At 47.1% G+C, this 23,496-nt stretch overlaps 1 protein-coding gene across 2 annotated transcripts in view; it reads right to left on the bottom strand.

Annotated features, from left to right (window-relative positions):
- AP3B1 (adaptor related protein complex 3 subunit beta 1) overlaps positions 1 to 23,496 on the bottom strand; it is a 494,777-nt gene that overhangs the window by 179,492 nt on the left and 291,789 nt on the right. For both annotated transcript variants that reach the window (XM_063963639.1, XM_063963638.1), the window contains exons 15-17: positions 22,516 to 22,692; positions 17,629 to 17,815; positions 13,851 to 13,981 (exon numbers count right to left, since the gene is read on the bottom strand). In XM_063963639.1, the coding sequence (XP_063819709.1) occupies positions 13,851 to 13,981; positions 17,629 to 17,815; positions 22,516 to 22,692 (495 nt within the window). The remainder of the gene's footprint in view (positions 1 to 13,850; positions 13,982 to 17,628; positions 17,816 to 22,515; positions 22,693 to 23,496) is intronic.

Below are 23,496 nucleotides of genomic sequence, written 5' to 3'. Positions count from 1 at the left end.
GGCCCCTGCTGGAGCAGGTCCTTTCTTAAAGGTAGAGGCCACGGGTCTTCCGTGAACATCTCTTGAAGTTTCGGGTACCAAGTCCTTCTTGGCCAATCCGGAACCACGAGTATCATTTTTACTCATCTCCCTCTTATGATTCTCAGTACTTTTTGTATGAGAGGCATAGGAGGGAACACATACTCTGACTGGTACATCCACAGTGTTACCAGAGCGTCCACCGCTATTGCCTGAGGGTCCCTTGACCTGGCGCAATATCTAGTTTTTTGTTCAGGCGGGACGCCATCATGTCCACCTTTGGTTTTTCACAACGGTTTACAATCATGTGGAAGACTTCCCGATGAAGTCCCCACTCTCCCGGGTGGAGGTCATGCCTGCTGAGGAAGTCTGCTTCCCAGTTTTCCACTCCCGGAATGAACACTGCTGAGAGTGTTATCACATGATTTTTCGCCCAGCGAAGAATCCTTGCAGTTTCTGCCATTTCCCTCCTGCTTCTTGTGCCGCCCTGTCTGTTTACGTGGGCAACTGCCGTGATGTTGTCCCACTGGATCAATACCGGCTGACCTTGAAGCAGAGGTCTTGCTAAGCTTAGAGCATTGTAAATTGCCCTTAGCTCCAGTATATTTATGTGGAGAGAAGTCTCCAGACTCGATCACACTCTCTGGAAATTTTTTCCTTGTGTGACTGCTCCCCAGCCACTCAGGCTGGCATCCGTGGTCACCAGGACCCAGTCCTGAATGCCGAATCTGCGGCCCTTTCATAGATGAGCACTCTGCAGCCACCGCAGAAGAAACACCCTTGTCCTTGGAGACAGGGTTATCCGCTGATGCATCTGAAGATGCGATCCGGACCATTTTTCCAGCAGATCCCACGTAAAGGTTCTTGTGTGAAATCTACCGAATGGGATCGCTTTGTAAGAAACCACCATTTTTCACAGGATCCTTGTGCAATGATGCACTGATACTTTTCCTGGTTTTAGGAGGTTCCTGACTAGCTCGGATAACTCCCTGGCTTTCTTCTCCGGGAGAAAACATCCTTTTCTGGACCGTGTCCAGAATCATCCCTAGGAACAGTAGACGTGTCGTCGGAAAAAACTGCGATTTTGGAATATTTAGAATCCACTCGTGCTGTCGTAGAACTACTTAAGATAGTGCTACTCCGACCTCCAACTGTTCTCTGGACCTTGCCCTTATCAGGAAAGCGTCCATATTTCTTTTAAGAAGAATCATCATTTCGGCCATTACCTTGGTAAAGACCCGGGGTGCCGTGGACAATCCAAACGGCAGCGTCTGAACTGATAGTGACAGTTCTGTACCACGAACCTGAGGTACCCTTGGTGAGAAGGGCAAATTTGGACATGTAGGTAAGCGTCCCTGATATCCAGTGACACCATATCGTCCCCTTCTTCCTGGTTCGCTATCACTGCTCTGAGTGACTCCATCTTGATTTGAACGCTTGTATGTAAGTGTTCAAATATTTCAGATCTCACCTAGCCGTCTGGCTTCAGTACCACAATATAGTGTGGAATAATACCCCTTCCCTTGTTGTAGAAGGGGTACTTTGATTATCACCTGCTGGGAATACAGCCTGTGAATTGTTCCCAATACTGCCTCTCTGTCGGAGGGAGACGTTGGTAAAGCAGACTTCAGGAACTTGTGAGGGGGAGACGTCTCGAATTTCCAATGTACACCTGGGATACTACGTGTAGGATCCAGGAGTCCACTTGTGAGTGAGCCCACTGCGTGCTGAAACTCTTGAGATGACCCCCTACCGCACCTGAGTCCGCTTGTACGGCCCCAGCGTCATGCTGCGGACTTGGCAGAAGCTGTGGAGGGCTTCTGTTCCTGGGAATGGGCTGCCTGCTGCAGTCTTCTTCCCTTTCCTCTACCCCTGGGCAGATATGACTGGCCCTTTTGCCCGCCTGCCCTTATGGGGACGAAAGGACTGAGACTGAAAAGACTGTGTCCTTTTCTGCTGAGATGTGACTTGGGGTAACAAAAGGTGGATTTTTCAGCTGTTGCCATGGCCACCAGGTCCGATGGACCGCCCCTTTATACGGCAATACTTCCATGTGCCGTCTGGAATCTGCATCACCTGACCACTGTCGTCTGGCAGATATGGACATCACATTTACTCTTGATGCCAGAATGCAAATATCCCTCTGCGCATCTCGCATATATAGAAATGCATCCTTAAAATGCTCTATAGTCAATAAAATCTTGTCCCTGTCAAGGGTATCAATATTTTCAGTCAGGAAATCCGACCAAGCCCCCTCAGCGCTGCACATCCAGGCTGAGGCGATTGCTGGTCGTAGTATAACACCAGTATATGTGTATATACTTTTAGGATATTTTTCAGCTTCCTATCAGCTGGCTCCTTGAGGGCTGCCGTATCTGGAGACGGTAACGCCACTTGTTTTTATAAGCGTGTGAGCGCCTTATTCACCCTAAGGTGTGTTTCCCAACTCGCCCTAACTTCTGGCGGGAAAGGGTATACCGCCAATAATTTTCTATCGGAGGAAACCCACGTATCATCACACACTTCATTTAATTTATCTGATTCAGGAAAAACTACAAGTAGTTTATTCACACCCTACATAATACCCTTATTTGTGGTACTTGTAGTATCAGAAATATGTAACACCTCCTTCATTGCCCTTAACATGAAACGTGTGGCCCTAAAGGAAAATACGTTTGTTTCTTCACCGTCGACACTGGAGTCAGTGTCCGTGTCTGTGTCTGTGTCGACCGACTGAGGTAAATGGGCGTTTTTACAAGCCCCTAACGGTGTCTGAGACGCCTGGACAGGTACTAATTTGTTTGCCGGCCGTCTCATGTCGTCAACCGACCTTGCAGCGTGTTGACATTATCACGTAATTCCTAAATAAGCCATCCATTCCAGTGTCGACTCCCTAGAGAGTGACATCACCAATACAGGCAATTTGCTCCGCCTCCTCACCAACATCGTCCTCCTACATGTCGACACACACGTACCGACACACAGCACACACACAGGGAATGCTCTGACAGAGGACAGGACCCCACTAGCCCTTTGGGGAGACAGAGGGAGAGTTTGCCAGCACACACCAAAAACGCTATAATTATACAGGGACAACCCCTTATACAAGTGTTTTCCCTTATAGCATTTTTATATATGTAATCATATCGCCAAATAAGTGCCCCCCCTCTCTGTTTTAACCCTGTTTCTGTAGTGCAGTGCAGGGGAGAGCCTGGGAGCCTTCCTCACAGCAGAGCTGAGCAGGAAAATGGCGCCGTGTGCTGAGGAGAATAGGCCCCGCCCCCTTTTCGGCGGGCTCTTCTCCCGGAGTTTGTGAGATCTGGCAGGGGTTAAATACATTCATATAGCCTCAAGGGCTATATGTGATGTATTTTAGCCATAAAAAGGTATTATACATTGCTGCCCAGGGCGCCCCCCCCAGCGCCCTGCACCCTCAGTGACAGTTGGTGACTGTTGGTGAAGTGTGCTGACAACAATGGCGCACAGCTGCAGTGCTGTGCGCTACCTTATGAAGACTGAAAGTCTTCTGCCGCCTGTTTCTGGACCTCTTCAACTTCGGCATCTGCAAGGGGGGTCGGCGGCACGGCTCCGGGACGAACCCCAGGGTGAGACCTGTGTTCCGACTCCCTCTGGAGCTAATGGTGTCCAGTAGCCTAAGAAGCAAATCCATCCTGCACGCAGGTGAGTTTTCTTCTCTCCCCTAAGTCCCTCGTAGCAGTGAGCCTGTTGCCAGCAGGACTCACTGAAAATAAAAAACCTAACTTAAACTTTTATTCTAAGCAGCTCAGGAGAGCCACCTAGATTGCACCCTTCTCGTCGGGCACAAAAATCTAACTGAGGCTTGGAGGAGGGTCATAGGGGGAGGAGCCAGTGCACACCACCTGATCCTAAAGCTTTTATTATTGTGCCCTGTCTCCTGCGGAGCCGCTATATCCCCATGGTCCTGACGGAGTCCCCAGCATCCACTAGGACGTCAGAGAAACATCAGAGTTGAAACTACACCGTAGAAAACTTCTTGGATTCAAACCAAGGGACATATTTCTTCCAAATACAATGGTAATGTTTAGACGTTACCCCTTTCCTAGCCTGTATCAGGGTAGGAATGACCTTCTTCGGAATGCCCTTCCGAGCAAGTATCAGGCGCTCAACTTCCATGCCGTCAAACGTAGACGCGGTAAGTCTTGATAGGCGCACGGCCCCTGCTGCAGCAAATCCTCCCGAAGAGGAAGAGGCCTCGGTTCTTCATGCAGTAAATTCAGAAGGTCCGCATACCAAGCTCTTCTTGGCCAGTCTGGGGCAATGAGGATCGCTTGAACCCTTGTTCTCCTTATGAGCTTTAGGATTCTTGGGATGAGTGGGAGTGGTGGAAACACGTACACTGACTGGAACACCCACGGAGACACCAGGGCGTCCACTGCCTGTGGATCTCTTGACCTGGAACAATAACGCCGAAGCTTCTTGTTGAGACGAGAAGCCATCATGTCTATTTGGGGTAATAAACAAAGGTATGTTATTTCCGTTAACACCTCCGGATGGAGACCCCAAATCCCCTGGATGGAGATCGTGTCTGCTGAGGAAGTCTGCTTCCCAGTTGTCTACTCCCGGAATGAAAATGGCTGACAGCGCCAACACGTGCTTTTCTGTCAAGAGGAGTATTCTTGTCACCTCTGACATTGCCGCTCTGCTCTTCATTCTGCCTTGTCAGTTTATGTAAGCCACTGTTGTTACGTTGTCCGACTGCACTTGAATGGCCCGATTTCTTAGAAGAGAAAGGACAACCTCTGGGTTAGTTCCAAATGTGATTTTGGAAGGTTAAGAATCCAACCATGACTCTTGAGGAGGCGTGTTGTGAGAACAATGGACTGCAGCAGCTTCTCCTTGGACGATGCCTTTATCATCAGATCGTCCAGATATGGAATGATGTTCACACCCTGCTTGCGGAGGAGAACCATCATTTCTGCCATCACCTCGGTAAACACCCTTGGTGCTGTGGAGAGGCCGAATGGCAGGGCCTGGAACTGGAAATGACAGTCCAGCAATGCGAAACGGAGATAAGCCTGATGAGGCAGCCAGATCGGAATGTGGAGGTTCGCATACTTGATATCCAGTGATACCAGGAATTCCCCCTCTTCCAGACCTGATATCACCGCCCTGAGAGACTCCATCTTGAACTTGAACTCCTTTAGATAGGGGTTCAATGATTCTAGGTTCAGAATGGGTCTGGCCGAACCATTCGGTTTCGATACCATGAAAAGGTTTGAATAGTAACTGTCATTCTGCATGTGAGGTGGTACTGGCACAATGACCTGTGCCTCCACCAGTTTTTGGACAGCGTCCTGTAATACAGTGCTGTCTGCCAACAGAGTTGGTAAGCCTGATTTGAAAAAGCGATGAGGAGGGAGACTTTGAAATTCCAGCCTGTATCCCTGGGACACTATCTATCACCCAGGGATCCAGGCTGGACGATACCCAGACGTGACTGAAGTGTCCAAGTCTCGCTCCCACTGGCCCCACCTCCAGGCCGCGCGGTCCACCGTCAAGCGGAGGACTTTGGCGTACCTGAAGCAGGCTTTTGTTCCTGGGAACCTGCAGCGGCAGGTTTCTTGGACGTAACTCGACCTCCCCTAAAGAAGGTATTGGACGTTCTGACCTTTCTAGGCTTGTTAGGCCGAAAGGACTGCGTTGCAGCCACAGTCCCCGACGAGCTGAAACAGACATGGAAGATATTCCCGCAGCCATGGAACCCTTCATGGATTCTACCATAAAACCTGCTGAATCATGCATGTTGGGTAAATATAATGCAACGTCATCCCTATCCATTGTATCCAAATCCTCAAGTAAGGCAGCCGACCACTTTACTATTGCCTTTGCAATCCATGCAGTAGCAATATTGGGATATGGCCCCTGAAGCAGTGTACATTGGTTTAAGCGTGTTATCAATTTTTCTATCAGCCGGCTCATTTAAGGCGGCAGATCCTGGAACAGGCAAAACTACCTTCTTTGAGAGTCTGGACGCAGATGCGTCAACAATCGGCGGGTTTTCCCATTTTTTCCTATACTACCCCAGAAAGGAAACGCCACATGGTCCCTTTTAGGGACCTGCAATTTTTTCTCAGGGTTTTATCAAGCTTTTTCAAATATAGCATTCAATTCCTTTGATGCAGTGAAGGTTAGCGAGGCCTTTTTATTTTCAGTGAAAAAGGTCTCCTCAACCTGCTCAGGTGTTGTATCATTAACATTCAAAACATCCCTGATAGCCTCTATCAACAATTGCACCCCCTTTGCAAGAGATGCGGACTCCCGCAACACATCCCCATCACCGTCTGTGGTGTCAGAATCGGTATCCGTGTCGTCTTGTGTGACATGCACAAGCGCACGTTTGTGGGGGTATATAGCAAGGCGTCCTGAGGCACCAGAAACCGGCCATACTGCCATAGAGCTCTGTAATACCTGGGTTGCAGATTCATTACTTGCAACCCTGTCAGAAATCTGAGAAATCCAAGATTTGATAGAGGAAAACCACTCCGGTTCCCTTGCTGGTATCTGTGCTAAACTAGTGCTATCCTGATTACATGGAATGGGATCATCCTGGGAGGATAAATCCTCTGCAGCACATGACACAGTGTCCCTGGACATAGCTAAAGGAGACCACCAAACACTACACACACACACACACACACACACACACACAGGTGAGGGCAGACAGAGTTTCCCCCCCAAGAAAGGCAAGAGAGACACAGAGATTGGAGCCAACCCACACACACAGCACTTTTACTTAAGGGAGACCCCTTGTCAGCGCTGACTGTGCACCTTTATAGGACACACAGTCGTATTACAGCCTCCCCTCTCTTCTACAACCCCCTGGTACTGTGTACAGATAGCTGGATTTGCTGTGGAGGTACCTGTTCTTCTCAGTGCTGTGCAAACAGGAAAATGGCGCTGAAACGCTGTTGGGTCCGCTCTGAGAAGCTCCGCCCCCTTAATGGCGCTGTCTTCCCGCTCTTCATGGATTATACTGGCCTGAGGAATTAGTGCTGGCTGAGATCAGAGGACCCCGGACAGGCTTCTGGACCAGTGTAGGGGGTAAGCGCTGGCCAAGTGCTCCCCTCACAGCGCCGCACCATGTACCGCTGAGTCTTCCCAGGAGCGCAATTTTACTGCGCTCCCTTCCCGCTGCCGCCATCTTCACACCGGCCCCCCCGCTTGCTAGGGGGGTCGGTGTCTCACTCACCAAATCTTCAGCTCTGTAGGAGGTTGGCGGCATGATGCTGGGGCGGGCGGTCCCCTGTGGCGGTGAACGATCAGACCCCTCTGGAGCTCAGTGTCCAGTCAGCAGAGGCAGTGATCCCCCCCCCCCCCTTAGTCCCTCGCTGCAGGGAGGCTGTTGGCAGCAGCCTCCCTGTAAAAATAAGATTTTACTTACCGGTAAATCTATTTCTCGTAGTCCGTAGTGGATGCTGGGGACTCCGTAAGGACCATGGGGATAGACGGGCTCCGCAGGAGACATGGGCACTTTAAGAAAGAATTTAGGTTCTGGTGTGCACTGGCTCCTCCCTCTATGTCCCTCCTCCAGACCTCAGTTAGAGAAACTGTGCCTAGAAGAGCTGACAGTACAAGGAAAGGATTTTGGTAACCTAGGGCAAGATTCATACCAGCCACACCAATCACACCGTATAACTTGTGATAACAACCAGTTAACAGTATGACAAATAACAGAGCATCAGGTCAAACCCTGATGCAACCATAACTTAACCCTTATTGAAGCAATAACTATATACAAGTATTGCAGAAGAAGTCCGCACTTGGGACAGGCGCCCAGCATCCACTACGGACTACGAGAAATAGATTTACCGGTAAGTAAAATCTTATTTTCTCTAACGTCCTAGTGGATGCTGGGGACTCCGTAAGGACCATGGGGATTATACCAAAGCTCCCAAATGGGCAGGAGAGTGCGGATGACTCTGCAGCACCGATTGAGCAAACACAAGGTCCTCCTCAGCCAGGGTATCAAACTTGTAGAACTTTGCAAAAGTGTTTAAACCTGACCAAGTAGCCGCTTGGCAAAGCTGTAATGCCGAGACCCCTCGGGCAGCCGCCCAAGAAGAGCCCACCTTCCTAGTGGAATGGGCCTTAACTGATTTTGGTAGCGGCAATCCAGCCGCAGAATGAGCCTGCTGAATCGTGTTACAGATCCAGCGAGCAATAGTTTGCTTTGAAGCAGGAGCACCAAGCTTGTTGGAAGCAAACAGGATAGAGTCTGTTTTCCTGACCCTAGCCGTTCTGGCTACATAAACCTTCAAAGCCCTGACCACATCTAGTAACTCGGAATCCTCCAAATCAGTAGTAGCCACGGGCACCACAATAGGTTGGTTTATATGAAAGGATGAAAACACTTTCGGCAGAAATTGTGGGCGGGTCCGCAATTCTGCTCTATCCGCATGGAAAACCAGATAGGGGCTTTTATGTGACAAAGCCGCCAACTCTAACACACGCCTAGCCGAAGCCAAGGCTAATAGCATGACCACCTTCCACGTGAGATATTTCAACTCCACCGTTTTGAGTGGTTCAAACCAGTGGGATTTCAGGAAACTCAACACCACGTTAAGATCCCAAGGTGCCACTGGAGGCACAAAAGGGGGCTGAATATGCAGCACTCCCTTTACAAACGTCTGAACTTCAGGTAGAGAAGCCAACTCCTTTTGAAAGAAAATGGATGGGGCCGAAATCTGGACCTTAATGGAACCCAATTTTAGGCCCAAATTCACTCCGGACTGTAGGAAGTGAAGGAAACGGCCCAGCTGGAATTCCTCCGTAGGAGCATTCCTGGCCTCACACCAAGCAACATATTTTCGCCATATACGGTGATAATGTTGAGCTGTCACGTCCTCCTAGCCTTTATCAGCGTAGGAATGACCTCATCCGGAATGCCTTTCTCTGCTAGGATCCGGCGTTCAACCGCCATGCCGTCAAACGCAGCAGCGGTAAGTCTTGGAACAGACAGGGCCCCTGTTGCAACAAGTCCAGTCTTAGAGGAAGAGGCCACGGGTCCTCTGAGCATTTCTTGCAGATCTGGATACCAAGTCCTTCGTGGCCAATCTGGAACAATGAGTATTGTTCTCACTCCTCTTTCTCTTATTATCCTCAGCACCTTGGGTATGAGAGGAAGAGGAGGAAATACATAGACCGACTGGAACACCCACGGTGTCACCAGGGCGTCTACAGCTATCGCCTGAGGGTCTCTTGACCTGGCGCAATACCTCTGTAGCTTTTTGTTGAGGCGGGATGCCATCATGTCCACCTGTGGCAGGTCCCACCGACTTGTAATCTGTGCGAAGACTTCATGATGAAGTCCCCACTCTCCCGGGTGGAGGTCGTGTCTGCTGAGGAAGTCTGCTTCCCAGTTGTCCACTCCCGGGATGAACACTGCTGACAGTGCGCTTACGTGATTCTCCGCCCAGTGAAGAATTCTGGTGGCTTCCGCCATCGCCACTCTGCTCCTTGTGCCGCCTTGGCGGTTTACATGAGCCACTGCGGTGATGTTGTCTGACTGAATCAGAACCGGTTGGTCGCGAAGCAGGGTCTCCGCTTGACGTAGGGCGTTGAATATGGCCCTTAGTTCCAGGATGTTGATGTGAAGGCAAGTCTCTTGACTTGACCACAGACCTTGGAAATTTCTTCCCTGTGTGACTGCACCCCAACCTCGGAGGCTTGTGTCCGTGGTCACCAGGACCCAGTCCTGAATGCCGAATCTGCGGCCCTCGAGAAGGTGAGCGCTCTGCACCCACCACAGGAGTGACACCCTGGCCCTGGGGGATAGTGTGATTAACCGATGCATCTGAAGATGTGATCCGGACCACTTGTCCAGTAAGTCCCATGAAAAGTCCTCGCATGGAACCTGCCGAAGGGAATGGCCTCGTATGATGCCACCATCTTTCCCAGGACACGAGTGCAGTGATGCACTGACACCTGTTTTGGTTTTAATAGGTTCCTGACCAGTGTCATGAGTTCCTGAGATTTCTCCATCGGGAGATAAACCCTTTTCTGGTCTGTGTCTAGAATCATGCCCAGGAAAGGCAGACGAGTCGTAGGAACCAACTGCGACTTTGGAATATTTAGAATCCAGCCGTGTTGCCGTAACACTTCCAGAGAAAGTGCTACGCTGATCAGCAACTGCTCTCTTGATCTCGCTTTTATGAGGAGATCGTCCAAGTATTGGATAATTGTGACTCCTTGCTTCCGCAGGAGTACCATCATTTCCGCCATTGCCTTGGTAAATATTCTCGGTGCCGTGGAGAGACCAAACGGCAACGTCTGAAATTGGTAATGACAATCCTGTACCACAAATCTGAGGTACGCCTGATGAGGTGGATAAATGGGGACATGAAGGTATGCATCCTTTATGTCCAGAGACACCATAAAATCCCCCCCTTCCAGGCTTGCGATGACCGCTCTCAGCGATTCCATCTTGAACTTGAACCTTTTCAGGTATATGTTCAGGGATTTTAAATTCAATATGGGTCTGACCGAACCGTCCGGTTTCGGGACTACATACATGGTCGAATAATAACCCCTTCCTTGTTGAAGGAGGGGAACCTTGACCACCACCTGTTGAAGATACAATTTGTGAATTGCAGTTAACACTATTTCCCTCTCGTGGGGGGAAGCTGGCAGGGCCGATTTGAGGTATCGGTGAAGGGGCATCTCCTCGAATTCCAGCTTGTATCCCTGAGACACAATATCTATCGCCCAGGGATCCAACTGGGAGTGAACACACTTGTGGCTGAAATTTCGAAGACGTGCCCCCACCGGGCCTAGCTCCGCCTGTGGAGCCCCAGCGTCATGTGGTGGATTTTGCAGAGGCCGGGGAGGACTTCTGTTCCTGGGAACTAGCTGTGTTGTGCAGCTTCTTTCCTCTGCCCCTGCCTCTGGCAAGAAAGGACGCACCTCGGACTTTCTTGCTTTTCTGTGATCGAAAGGACTGCATTTGAAAATACGGTGCTCTCTTAGGCTGTGAGGAAACATATGGCAAAAAAATTTACTTTCCAGCAGTAGCTGTGGAGACCAGGTCCGAGAGACCCTCCCCAAACAATTCCTCACCCTTGTAAGGTAAAACCTCCATATGCCTTTTTGAGTCGGCATCACCTGTCCATTGCCGAGTCCACAGGACCCTTCTGGCAGAAATTGACATAGCATTTATTCTAGAACCCAGTAGACTAATGTCTCTTTGAGCATCTCTCATATATAGGACAGCGTCTTTAATATGCCCCAAGGTCAACAATATAGTATCCTTGTCTAAGGTATCAATTTCCTCAGACACGGTATCCGTCCATGCTGCTACAGCACTACACACCCAGGCCGACGCGATCGCCGGCCTCAGTAAGGTACCTGAATGTGTATAAATGGACTTCAGGGTAACCTCCTGTTTGCGATCCGCAGCATCTTTGAGGGTAGCCGTATCCTGTGACGGCAGGGCTACCTTCTTGGATAAGCGTGTTAAAGCTTTGTCCACCTTAGGGGAGGATTCCCAGCGTAACCTGTCCGTTGGCGGGAAAGGATACGCCATAAGAATCCTTTTGGAAATCTGCAGTTTTTTATCAGGAGATTCCCAAGCCTTTTCACATAACTCATTTAGCTCGTGTGAGGGGGGAAAGGTTACCTCCGGCTTCTTTTCCCCATACATATGTACCCTCTTGTCAGGTACTGGGATTTCCTCTGTGATGTGCAACACATCCTTAATTGCTATAATCATATAACGGATGGATTTAGCCAATTTTGGCTGTAACTTTGCATCATCGTAATCGACACTGGAGTCAGAATCCATGTCGGTATCTGTGTCAACAATTTGGGATAGTGGGCGCTTCTGAGACCCTGACGGCCTCTGCGACATAGGATCAGGCACGGGTTGGGACCCTGACTGTCCTGAGGCTTCAGCTTTTTCTAACCTTTTATGCAAGGAATTAACATTATCATTTAAAACCTTCCACATATCCATCCAATCAGGTGTCGGCGCCGTTGGCGGAGACACCACATTCATTTGCTCCCGCTCTGCTTCCACATAGCCTTCTTCATCAGACATGTCGACACAAGCGTACCGAAACACCACACACACACACACACACACACACACACAAGGAATGCCCTTTTTGAAGACAGTTCCCCCACAAGGCCCTTAGGAGAGATAGAGAGAGAGTATGCCAGCACACACCCCAGCGCTATAAACCCAGGAATAACACAGTAACTTAATGTTAACCCAGCAGCTGCTGTTTATATATTGTTTTTTGCGCCTAATTATGTGCCCCCCCCTCTCTTTTTACCCTCTTCTACCGTGTATCTGCAGGGGAGAGCCTGGGGAGCTTCCTCTCAGCGGAGCTGTGGAGAAAAAATGGCGCTGGTGAGTGCTGAGGAAGAAGCTCCGCCCCCTCGGCGGCGGGCTTCTGTCCCGCTTAAATATGCAATTTTTGGCGGGGGCTCATACATATATACAGTGCCCAGCTGTATATATGTTTAACTTTTGCCAAAAGAGGTCCCAAATGCTGCCCAGGGCGCCCCCCCTGCGCCCTGCACCCTTACAGTGACCGGAGTATGTGAGGTGTGTGGGAGCAATAGCGTACAGCTGCAGTGCTGTGCGTTACCTCATGTGAAGAACGGAGTCTTCTGCCGCCTGTGAAGTCTTCTTTGCTTCTCATACTCACCCGGCTTCTATCTTCCGGCTCTGCGAGGGGGACGGCGGCGCGGCTCTGGGATCGGACGGCGAGGGTGAGATCCTGCGTACGATCCCTCTGGAGCTAATGGTGTCCAGTAGCCTAAGAAGCAGGACCTAGCTTCAGAGAGTAGGGCTGCTTCTCTCCCCTCAGTCCCACGATGCAGGGAGTCTGTTGCCAGCAGAGCTCCCTGAAAATAAAAAACCTAACAAAATACTTTCTCTCAGCAAACTCAGGAGAGCTCACTGAAAAGCACCCAGCTCGTCTGGGCACAGTATCAAACTGAGGTCTGGAGTAGGGACATAGAGGGAGGAGCCAGTGCACACCAGAACCTAAATTCTTTCTTAAAGTGCCCATGTCTCCTGCGGAGCCAGTCTATCCCCATGGTCCTTACGGAGTCCCCAGCATCCACTAGGACGTTAGAGAAATAAAAAACTCTAAGTTAAACTTTACTAGAAAAGCTCTGTAGAGATCCCCTAGCTGTGACCGGCTCCTCCGGGCACATTTTCTAAACGGAGTCTGGTAGGAGGGGCACAGAGGGAGAAGCCAGCCCACACTCTCAAACTCTTAAAGTGCCAATGGCTCCTGGTGGACCTGTCTATACCCCATGGTACTAATGAGGATCCCAGCATCCTCTAGGACGTAAGAGAAAAGGGGGGATTCAATTAATTGTGAAGGAGATGATGTGCTGTTCCGGATCATCACACTACGCCCTCCGGCCTCGCAGGTGTTTCCTCACACCCATAGCGGTGCAAGGGAAAACGCGTGAGGTCGACCCTACTGTACATAGCAACTATCTGCGCAGCCGGACATTGTGGTGATGCCTGGTGGCACATGACGTTGAACTGAATTCCCCCCCTAGAATTGTTCAAACATCACATTAACGATATATCATTATAATTGTCATATTTTTTTTTCTCTATTGATTTTATTTAGATTTCTCTTCTGTTCACTATGCATTTTGTTAATTTATAAAAATAAACTATTAATATTTTTTAAAGCATTCTTATTTTACTGCAGTTTTTCCACACCTGTCTAAAACTTTTGCACCGTACTGTATATAGCTAGATGAGAGAAAGATCTACATATGTTTCCTTTACATACAGTAGATTTAATAATAAAAATACATACAGGTTCAATTACTTCCACATTGCGAACACTCGGATCAGGTGCTACTTCCGGCCAATCAGACAGCTCCAGATACCCAGTAGCCTTAGCGTTCAGTGTATGAGACAGAGTTCCAAGCTGAAAACGATCTCGATCTAATAAATAACAGACATAGTAAATATCCGATTACAAACCCTTGAGAACTAAGAGGAAATCTTACCAAAGAAAAAGGAGATGATGCTGTTACATTAGCTTGGATGTCACAGACAATACATACAACAAAAGAACCCATAAAACGGGCAGGATGATTATTTCAATACATACATTACAATAATCTCTTCGATAATGGTTAATACAGAAGATATTCATTCAGTGCGTTTACAGACGCTGCACTGGAATGTAGCTTCTGTACAAAGAACCATACGCTAGATATTAAGAATGACAGCACAGTTAAACAATCCATATACAAGGCTTGCCACTAGCTCATTCAGCATTTTAATTGTTGTTTTTCTGCTACACCGAACACCATCATAACAGAAATGACATATGAATCTACATGATTACTACAAACACAGCAAAAACCCAAAGTTCTGAAATAAACGTTAGATACGATATATGCTATAAAACAAACCTATATGTCTTTACTCATTCCTCTATTAGGCTATATACAGTAATGGGGACAAGACATATCATACCTGCTGATCCCTCTCTAAGGAGTTTATTTACTAAAGGTTGATTTTATGGTTTCCAAAAATTATGAAAATCTATCTAAATTGATGTTGGGCTTTCAGTACTAAAACACATATTTACTAACATTTACAAATTTATATACAAATAATGTGTGTGAAGACCTCAGCAATGTAAGTAGGGTATAAAAACCACTGCACTGTCCACATAAAAAGTGTCATTTGTTGTAAACAGTATACTTTATGTGAACTACTGTACAATTACAGCATTGCAGTCCAGTGTCTCTGTACTTTAATACTTCTTGGTCAGCGCTAAGCATTTTGGGAGTTGTATTGCATGAATTATAACTTGAACTTTTTAAAAGGCAGTATATAATGTATACATTTCCCTTTCCATGTACAGCTTTTTACCTTCCTATTTTGTGTTTTTTTCTGTACCCATGCAACTTTGAAAATCAAATAAAAATAAAAAATAAAAATGGGACTTTACTATGATTTTTTACACCAAAATTATAATTATTTTGGCTATTTAAAATAATGTTGGGTGCTATAAACCAATTGAATAGCTCATGATACTCCGTCCGCACTTGATGGAGCAGATTTTATGAAGTGCATGGTTCTGTCGGAACCTCTTGTGATGCGCGACTTTGCAAATAGCGGGTTAAAGCTGTAGGAAAACCTTGCTTGGTTTTTGCTCATAATGTAGTTCTATTGAATGCAAGCAAAAACAAGAGGTCGCGTAGCATTAATGCACATGGTTTCCACAGAACCTCATGGCTAACACTCTGCTCCAAAGACTTAGGCAGGGTACACACTATTTGATATATCGTCCATTCAATCGACTGAATGGACAATATATCAGTAGCGGATTACCAGGTGTGTATACCAGATAGGGGTTTAAACGTCGAAGTTCACAGCCATATAGTGTCGGCACTGCAGCACAGCCGATGCATTTTGCAGATATATCGGCATGTCTGGCTATGGTTACTGGCGTTGGCCGCCCGTACACTGGATGCAGGGGCTGCTGGCACAACTGGGTGGGACAATCGACATATCGAGCGGACAATCGGTAAGTCTGCATGCTTACCAGAATACCATTATCTGTATGGTATCGAGCTTAAGGCTGGTTACACAATGGTGCGATATCGGCCCGATATTTCATTTCTGGCTGGATCATTCAGTGTGTACTGCCAATCTGCACGCTCCTGGAATTGCATGCGATATCGTCTGGTCGGCCATGTTGCCGTGCAATGTAATGAAGGATGGAACGAGGGATCGTTAGGTCCCTCATTACATCATTCTGATGTGTACCGTGGATACGATATATCGGCCCGTCAGCCACCATATCATCAGGGTACATATTGCACCAGTGTGTACCCAGCTTAAGATAAAGCGGCTATCATTCCGAAGACAAACTGTGAATGTCTGACACTCTTTTACAATGTCTGTAACCATGGAAACAAACTGCAATGACCATTTCCATGGTTACAAATGCAGTTGTGTCAGACACTGAAGTATGTACAGCATGACTACCACATGGCAGAAAGAGCATTGTGCAAATCTTGAGCTGGGGGTAGGAGTCCTTTCATAAGTATCAGGAGTTACCCAATTAAGTTGTGGTGCTCAGCATAATGACTTTAGTTAGGAAAAATAGAGGGAGATTTATCAAACCTTCTGAAGAGCACAAATGGTGTTGCCAAAAAGCAACTAATAGGCATTTTGCTGTCATTTATAAAGACAGCTGGAAGCTAAAGGTTTGATAGAGCTCCCTCATAATAGGGCAGATTCCGAGTCCCACGGATTACTCTTCACTGATGCAATGGCGGGCATGCTCTGAAGCACATTTACACATTTTTGTGTACAGTATGTCCCTCTTCTGAGTTGGATGCATCTTGATTGGATCTGTCTTTCTGTGAAAAAGGCAATTTTGGGGCAATCGCATGTAACCACCCAGAGTTGTGGGAGTGTCATGGGCAGAATATGGAGAAAGGAAGCCAATTCTTGATTCATCTCTTGCACCTAGCGTGGGCTTGATGCAAGTGCAGGAGATAATGAGCACAGTTGTGGCGGCTGGTATTAAATCAATGGGTGGCACTGATTTTCGCTTGTACATGAATAATCCCCTGCATTAGTTGAACAGAGTCTCAAATTAGCATAACGTAGTAAGAGGTCTATGGGGCTAATTCAGACCTGATCGTAGCCGTGCAAAACTACGATCAGCCACCCTGACATGCGGGGAGACGCCCAGCACAGGGCTAGTCCCCCCCACATGTCTGGCCTCCCCCCCCTGCACAGGTACAAAAGTACCTGAAGAGTAGCTCCCTACCAGTGCAGCTCCTGCGCGCTGGCAGGGAGCTACCTGATGCTCTCCGGGTCGTAGCGGCTGCGTGTGACGTCACGCAACCGCCGCCCGCACGGTCCGGGCACACCTGCATTGCCCGGCCCACGCCCCTAAAACGGCAGCCCAATGCCGCCGCCCCGCCCCCTCCCGCCAATCAGACAGATGCGATCACTGGGCAGAGATGCTGATCACTTCTCTGGCACGCGCCAGCGCACTGTGGCGTCTGTGCAGTTCAGAACTGATCGCCCGCTGTGCGAAAACGCACAGCAGCGATCAGGTCTGAATTAGGCCCTATGTACTCATCCTTGGAAAGAGATAAAGTGGACAGAGATAAAGTACCAGCCAATCAGCTCTTAACAGCTAGATGTTACAGACCAGGTTTAAAAATGACAGGAGCTGGTTGGCTGGTGCTCTGGGGTTTATTTACTAAGCCTTGGAAAGGGAGAACGAAGGCAGAGATAAAGTACCAACCAATCAGCTCCTGTCATTTTTCAAGCACAACCTGTGACATGACCGACCGGATCTGCCTGGCTGGTACGTTATCTCCGTCCACTTTCTCTCTCTCCAAGGGTTAGTACATAGACCCCTCTATCAGGCTTCCACGGCTGCTCATAATTACGGCCAATTTACGTACGACCCAGAATCAGGGACCCTCCCCCCCTTTGTTCTGAGTGGTGTTACCCTTTAACATCAGTCACCTGCCACTACTATGTAATTACACAGCACTGCTGTCCTCTAAGATACAGCCAAGATAATAAGGACATATATGACCTACCTTTGAACGGAGATTCAAGTACAGGGGCAGGTTTTTGGGCCAAAAAGATCCTTTTGGCGTATTTGCTCAGCGCTCCACTCTTCTCATTCGGAACAATAAGCTGTCTCACGAAACGTGTGCGGTCCCGGATATCGTAATTCGGATCATATTTGCCCAGATTTAATATGTACTGAGTAAGCAACTTTGTCTGTCAGAAGGGTAGAAAGGACAAAGAGGGAAATAAAGGCTCAAGGTTTTAGGATTATTGATCACTCTCCGTAAACAAACTTCAAGGGGTAACACAAATGAACCACTAATGTAAACCCATGCTGTCCCAGAGGGAATACGCATTTTTTAAGCTGCAAATGGAACGTTGAAACCAGAGCACATGTCCCGTTCTGAGCCGGGAGGTGAATGCGAACTGCTGCAAAGCAACCATGTGCTAGATTATTAAACTGCTGAAGTGGAGAGAAAGGCATCATTAAAAAATAATCATAGATGGCAAACCTACTGAAGGGTCTACGTGAGGATAATGAATGTGGAAATACAGCTAAAACATGGCACTCAAAACCTAATCGAGAAAATATGCAGGACATCAAAACATCAGCGGGTATTAGGGGGCTGGCAAAGTGCTTCATCTGAGGTGTGTTTTATGAAGAGAGAGTGTCCCTGGCATCGCCGGGGTCCACACACTCTCTCTATACTCTGTTACTTTGCTCTGAATTACGGCCCATTAAAGTAGACACATGAATCATTGAACTGGATTACTGCAAATTATTTGCAGTGCATTTAGCCGTTACTTTCTTTATAAAAGCAAGCTGCTGATGCCCTCTAAACACCAAGATAAAAGACTGCTTACAGCCTCCGGTTATATTGTTCATTTATTTATGTAAGATAACAGCTTGTTTTACGGTGGATTTTCCATCATTTCTTAATTCAAACATTGAATCTGCTACATTAAAACTGCATTGAGATCGTTTTTTTAGAACAGCCTGCAGGAAACCAAATTTTACCATTATGTTCTAAATTAGATGCATCGGAAATGCATAAATGTTTGTTAAAAATAGTCAGTTGGTAACTGTGTGTATAGAGCACAAATAAATACACAAATGCCCCCGATAAACAAGCACAGAATGTGAAATGTGGTTATTTAAACTAATGAGGCAAATTCATATACTCTGTGTACGGAACTGAATAAGAAAAACTACGGCAGCTTTAAGAATTATTTGTAATCAAGTATGATGGGAGAGGTCTATCAGCTTATAGACCTGCTGTAATTACACAGAATGAAGGGTTTCATCATGTTCCTGTACGCTTAACCTCACATTACCACCCACTCCAAATGCAAGTGGCAACGTAAGCATTTGCTACAACTAGACTTGCGCTTCTAATTTAAATCATCCACACTATAGTATGTCCAGCTTGTCGCTAATCCCCACCAAATCACCTCATCTGCCCTATACTGTATTGGTAGCGTCTAGTTACCCTTCGTGGAGAGGACCTTTCCCATAAATCCCTGGGTCCATGTCACAATCTATTTGGAATAGTAACCTGTGGCGAGCAGAGCGAGACAGAGCCCAAAGCGTGGTGAGCGAAGCGAGCCCACGAGGGCCCAATCTCCTCTTCTCTCCCCTCCTCTGTCTCCCATCCACCCCACTCCTTCCCTGTCATTCACCTCTGCCCTTACTTGGGCCTACTCCTCCACCACTTCCTTACTTCCTGTCCTGGAAAACACGTTCTAAGGCAGACTTCCTCCAATACAAATTTATCCTCTCATCCTACTGTGCTGCCCTTTCCCTCTCTAAACAATCATACTTCAAGAACCTCATCTCCTACCAGTCCTCAAACGCCCTGTCACTGTCAACTCGCTCCTCTACCCACCCCGGCCTCACCTCCCTTCTTTACTCTTTGCTTTTGACTTTGCTACCTACATCACATTCAAAATTTACTAAATACAACAGGACATCACATCCCAACAGACACCGAGCAAACCCCCTCCTCCATTCCCTGACCCCTCTCTCTCGCCTTCCCTCCTACCGACTAGGACATATTTCTTCCCTGTATCTGGTGAGTCAATGCCCTCATCCGTTCCTAAATCCCCTCCACCTCCCCACTTGACCCTATCCCCTCCTGCCTCTTCCGCTACCTCTCTACTTCTGCATGTTCACATCTTGCCCATCTCATCAATCTCTCCCTCTCATCAGGCACTGTCCCCTCTGCCTTTAAGCATGCTCTTGTCTCCCCAATTCTTAAAAAACTTAACCTTGATCCAAACCCTTTCTCCAATTACTGACCCTCTCCTCCCTTTTGCCTCCTTGAGCATATAGTCTACAATCGACTCACTGTCTGTCTTTCCTCCAACTTCCTGCTTGACACATTCCAGTCTGGTTTCTGTCCTTTCCACTCCACTGAAACTGCCCTCACAAAAGTCTGCAATGAACTCCTTGCTGCTAAATTCAAGGGCCTCTAATACAGTATCTGCTTATTCTCTTTGACCGCTCTGCTGCATTTGACACTATAGACCACCCTCTCTTCCTGCAAATCCTTTACTCCATTGGTCTGCGTGATACTGCCCTCTCCTTGCTGTCCTCCTACCTCGCTGACCGTTGCTTCTCTGTCTTCTCTCATGACTCCACCTCCCCCCCATTTCCTCTACCAGTAGGTATCCCCCAAGGTTCTGTTCTTGGGCCTCTCCTTTTCTCTCTCCACACATCCTCTTTAGGTGAGCTCAATAACTCTTTTGACTTACAATATCATCTCTACACTGATGATACTCATATCTACTCTCCTCCCCTGACCTCTCTCCCGCTCTCCTCACTCATTCTCCAACTGCCTCTCTGCTATCTCTTCCTGTATGTCCCAGCACTTTCTTAAACTTAACATGTCTAAAGGTGGGTACACACTAACAGATATATCTGCAGATCAATTGATCTGCAGATATATCTATGGACGGGTCGAGCAGTGTGTTCAGCATACACACTGCTCGATCCGTCGGGGACTGACGTCATGAACTGGGCGGGCGTGTACATACGCCCGCCCAGTTCACCTGTCAATCACCGCCGGCCGCCGCATGTGTACGGGCGGTCGGCCGACCGCCCCGTACACACACAGCGACGCGCCAATATATCGGTAGATATATTGGCCGTCGGCTGTGCTGCGCGGCCGACGCGATACGTCTGTGAACGACGGAGTTCACAGACGTATCGGCCGTACACACTGGCCGACGGTCCCGCGATATATCGGCCGTTCAGGAGAACGGCAGATATATCGACCAGTGTGTACGGGCCTTAAGACTGAGCTGATCATCTTCCCTTCCTCCCGCATAACCTCACCTTACACAATATCATTATCTATTGATGGCACTACTATCTCCTCTAGCCCCCAAGTGTGGTCTTGAAGTAATCCTTGATTCCTTCCTCTCCTTTTTTTTTTTAAGAATTTTTCTTGCACCTTTGCGCTACCACCTGATATTGGATGCAGCTCTGTGTACTTAGAGAGAGAGTTTCACACAGACTCTCACAGAACATATGGAAAACAAAAATTAAATACACATAAGCGCAATTATCAGTGACAACATTTTTTTTATTTTTTTATTTTTTTTGAAGCAATAATCACCTTATGAGTATTGAATCAAGGTGAGTGGACCTCCTAGCAGCGGTCACAGGATTATTATGATGTAAATGTTAACAGCGTGTTTTTACAATCTCCTTGGGTTCCACTCTTGGGGAACATAGATACAGCTAGGAGGTCCACTCATCTTTATTCAATATTCATAAGGTGATTATTGCTTAAAAAAAAATAAAAAAAAATTGTCACTGATAATTGCGCTTATGTGTATTTAATCCTTCCTCTCCTTCAAACCACACATACAGTACCTCTCACAAACCATTTCCTCTCACAAACTATTTCCATCTCCAGACCCTTTCTCACCCAGGATGCTACAAAGACACTCATCTACTCACTAATCATTTCCAGATTGGACTACTGTAATCTCCTCCTTTCTGGCCTCCCTGACATATGCCTCTTTCCACCCCAATCTACCCTCAATGCTGCCGTATGTCCCATTTTCCTCACCAAACGTACTACATCCACCTCCATTCTCTTACAAGCCCTTCAATGGCTACCCTTCCCATTCAGAATCTAATTCAAGCTTCCTACACTCGCCTACAAAAGCTCTAACCCACTCTGCTCCCTCTTACATCTCTGACCTCATCTCTCACTACACTCCCACCCAACCTCTTCGCTCTCCTGCCAACTGATTACCTCCTCCCACTCCTACTGACAAGATTTTGCACATGCTGCTCCTTATCTCTAGAATTCTCTACCTCTCACCATCCGACTCTCTACAAAACTTAAAACGGCCTCTCTAGACGTACTTCACCAAACCGAGCCAACTGTCCTCCTAACCCTCTTGTCCACGCTCAAGGTCTACCCCTTCTGTGTCACCCTGGTCTGTTATCCCTTCACCTTTTAGATTGTAAGCTTGCAAGAGCAGGGTCTCCTCCCCTCATGTGCCTTTCCTTCTCTAACCTACACTACCTTAGACTCAATACTCCCTTTCATGGCACCTACAGTAACCCCTGGTTTTCTGTATATACGTTGAACTTAAATTGTCTCAAACGAAGTGCTTTTTTCTTGTTTTGCTCATTTGTTTATGTACTCTGTAATGAGCGCTGCGGATCCCTTGTGGCGTCAAATATTTTTACTGCAAACATTACACATAAGATATCAATGGCAAAATATTAACGTGAACTTTTTATACAGAAGATATTCACATTTTGTTGCAAGGACATTATACAAAGAGATCATAGAATATGGAGGCAGAATTAGATTTGACACTGACACCAGAGAAACTTTCTCCCAGTGAATTTAAAATATGCTAGAAGAGCTGTGTTCCCATGGCATTACCTGTTTGGAGTTGGTTAAGTAAAGCTTTGCTGCAAGGTTTAATATTTGCAGCTTCACAAGGTCATCCTCATTAGTGAAGCTTTTTGCCATCTTGCGCAGAACATCAGGTGCGATTTTAGGCACTCGCTCACAGTACTCTCCAATAAGCCACAGAATGCTGGCTCTTGCCATGGGAACCTGCATGAGATATGTAAAATAATATATTTAATTTCACAACTCAACAGTTTCTAAAATAAGTGCAATCACAAAGCACAGAAAATATCAAACTGCAGAAACCGAAATATACCTAAATAAAAACACACATTCAAAACAATCATTGTTTGTAAAAATGAATAAATTTAACATAACAACTGGAAATAAAGATATTGTTTAGATAATGTATTAAAGTAAACTACACCATCTTTCCCAACCCAGTGTACATATTCAGGGGTGGTTTTAACGTTATCCAGTGCTGCAATTCCTAAAACTTTGCTACAATCAATAGATTCTTCTGACCAACTCCGTGTACAATATTGAGGCAGCCACATTTAGTATAGACCAGCATCACTCTCTAACATTTTCCTATGAAATCAACAGATGAAATACATTTTAATTTTAAAATTTCTCTTGCATGTTACCTTGGGGACACTTGAGGTGTAGAGGGTGCTATGAGGATCAGACATATCATTCGGAACTTGTTTGTAGACAGACCCTTCCCTCTACATCAAATCAGCTACTAAGGAGCCCATACAATCCGTTTGCGTCATGCGTTCATCATTATTCAATTGCTGGAGCAGCTTTGTGAATAATTTATTTTCAGTTTTACATTTTTACTTTTTATGCCAACTCTGACAATTTCTGCCTGGCAATGACAAGTTGACCTAGTCTCAGTTGTTTTGGGGACCATGCACCTATGGGTGACTGTTATTAGCCTGCGACAGCTGCCTCAAAGCCCTGGACAGTTTCACTTGGAGGTGCAGGCAACACCAAAAGCAATTGGTA

The sequence above is a fragment of the Pseudophryne corroboree genome, chromosome 1, assembly GCF_028390025.1.
Source record: "Pseudophryne corroboree isolate aPseCor3 chromosome 1, aPseCor3.hap2, whole genome shotgun sequence".
Taxonomy (NCBI): domain Eukaryota; kingdom Metazoa; phylum Chordata; class Amphibia; order Anura; family Myobatrachidae; genus Pseudophryne; species Pseudophryne corroboree.
This window is presented reverse-complemented; position numbering and strand designations above follow the sequence as displayed.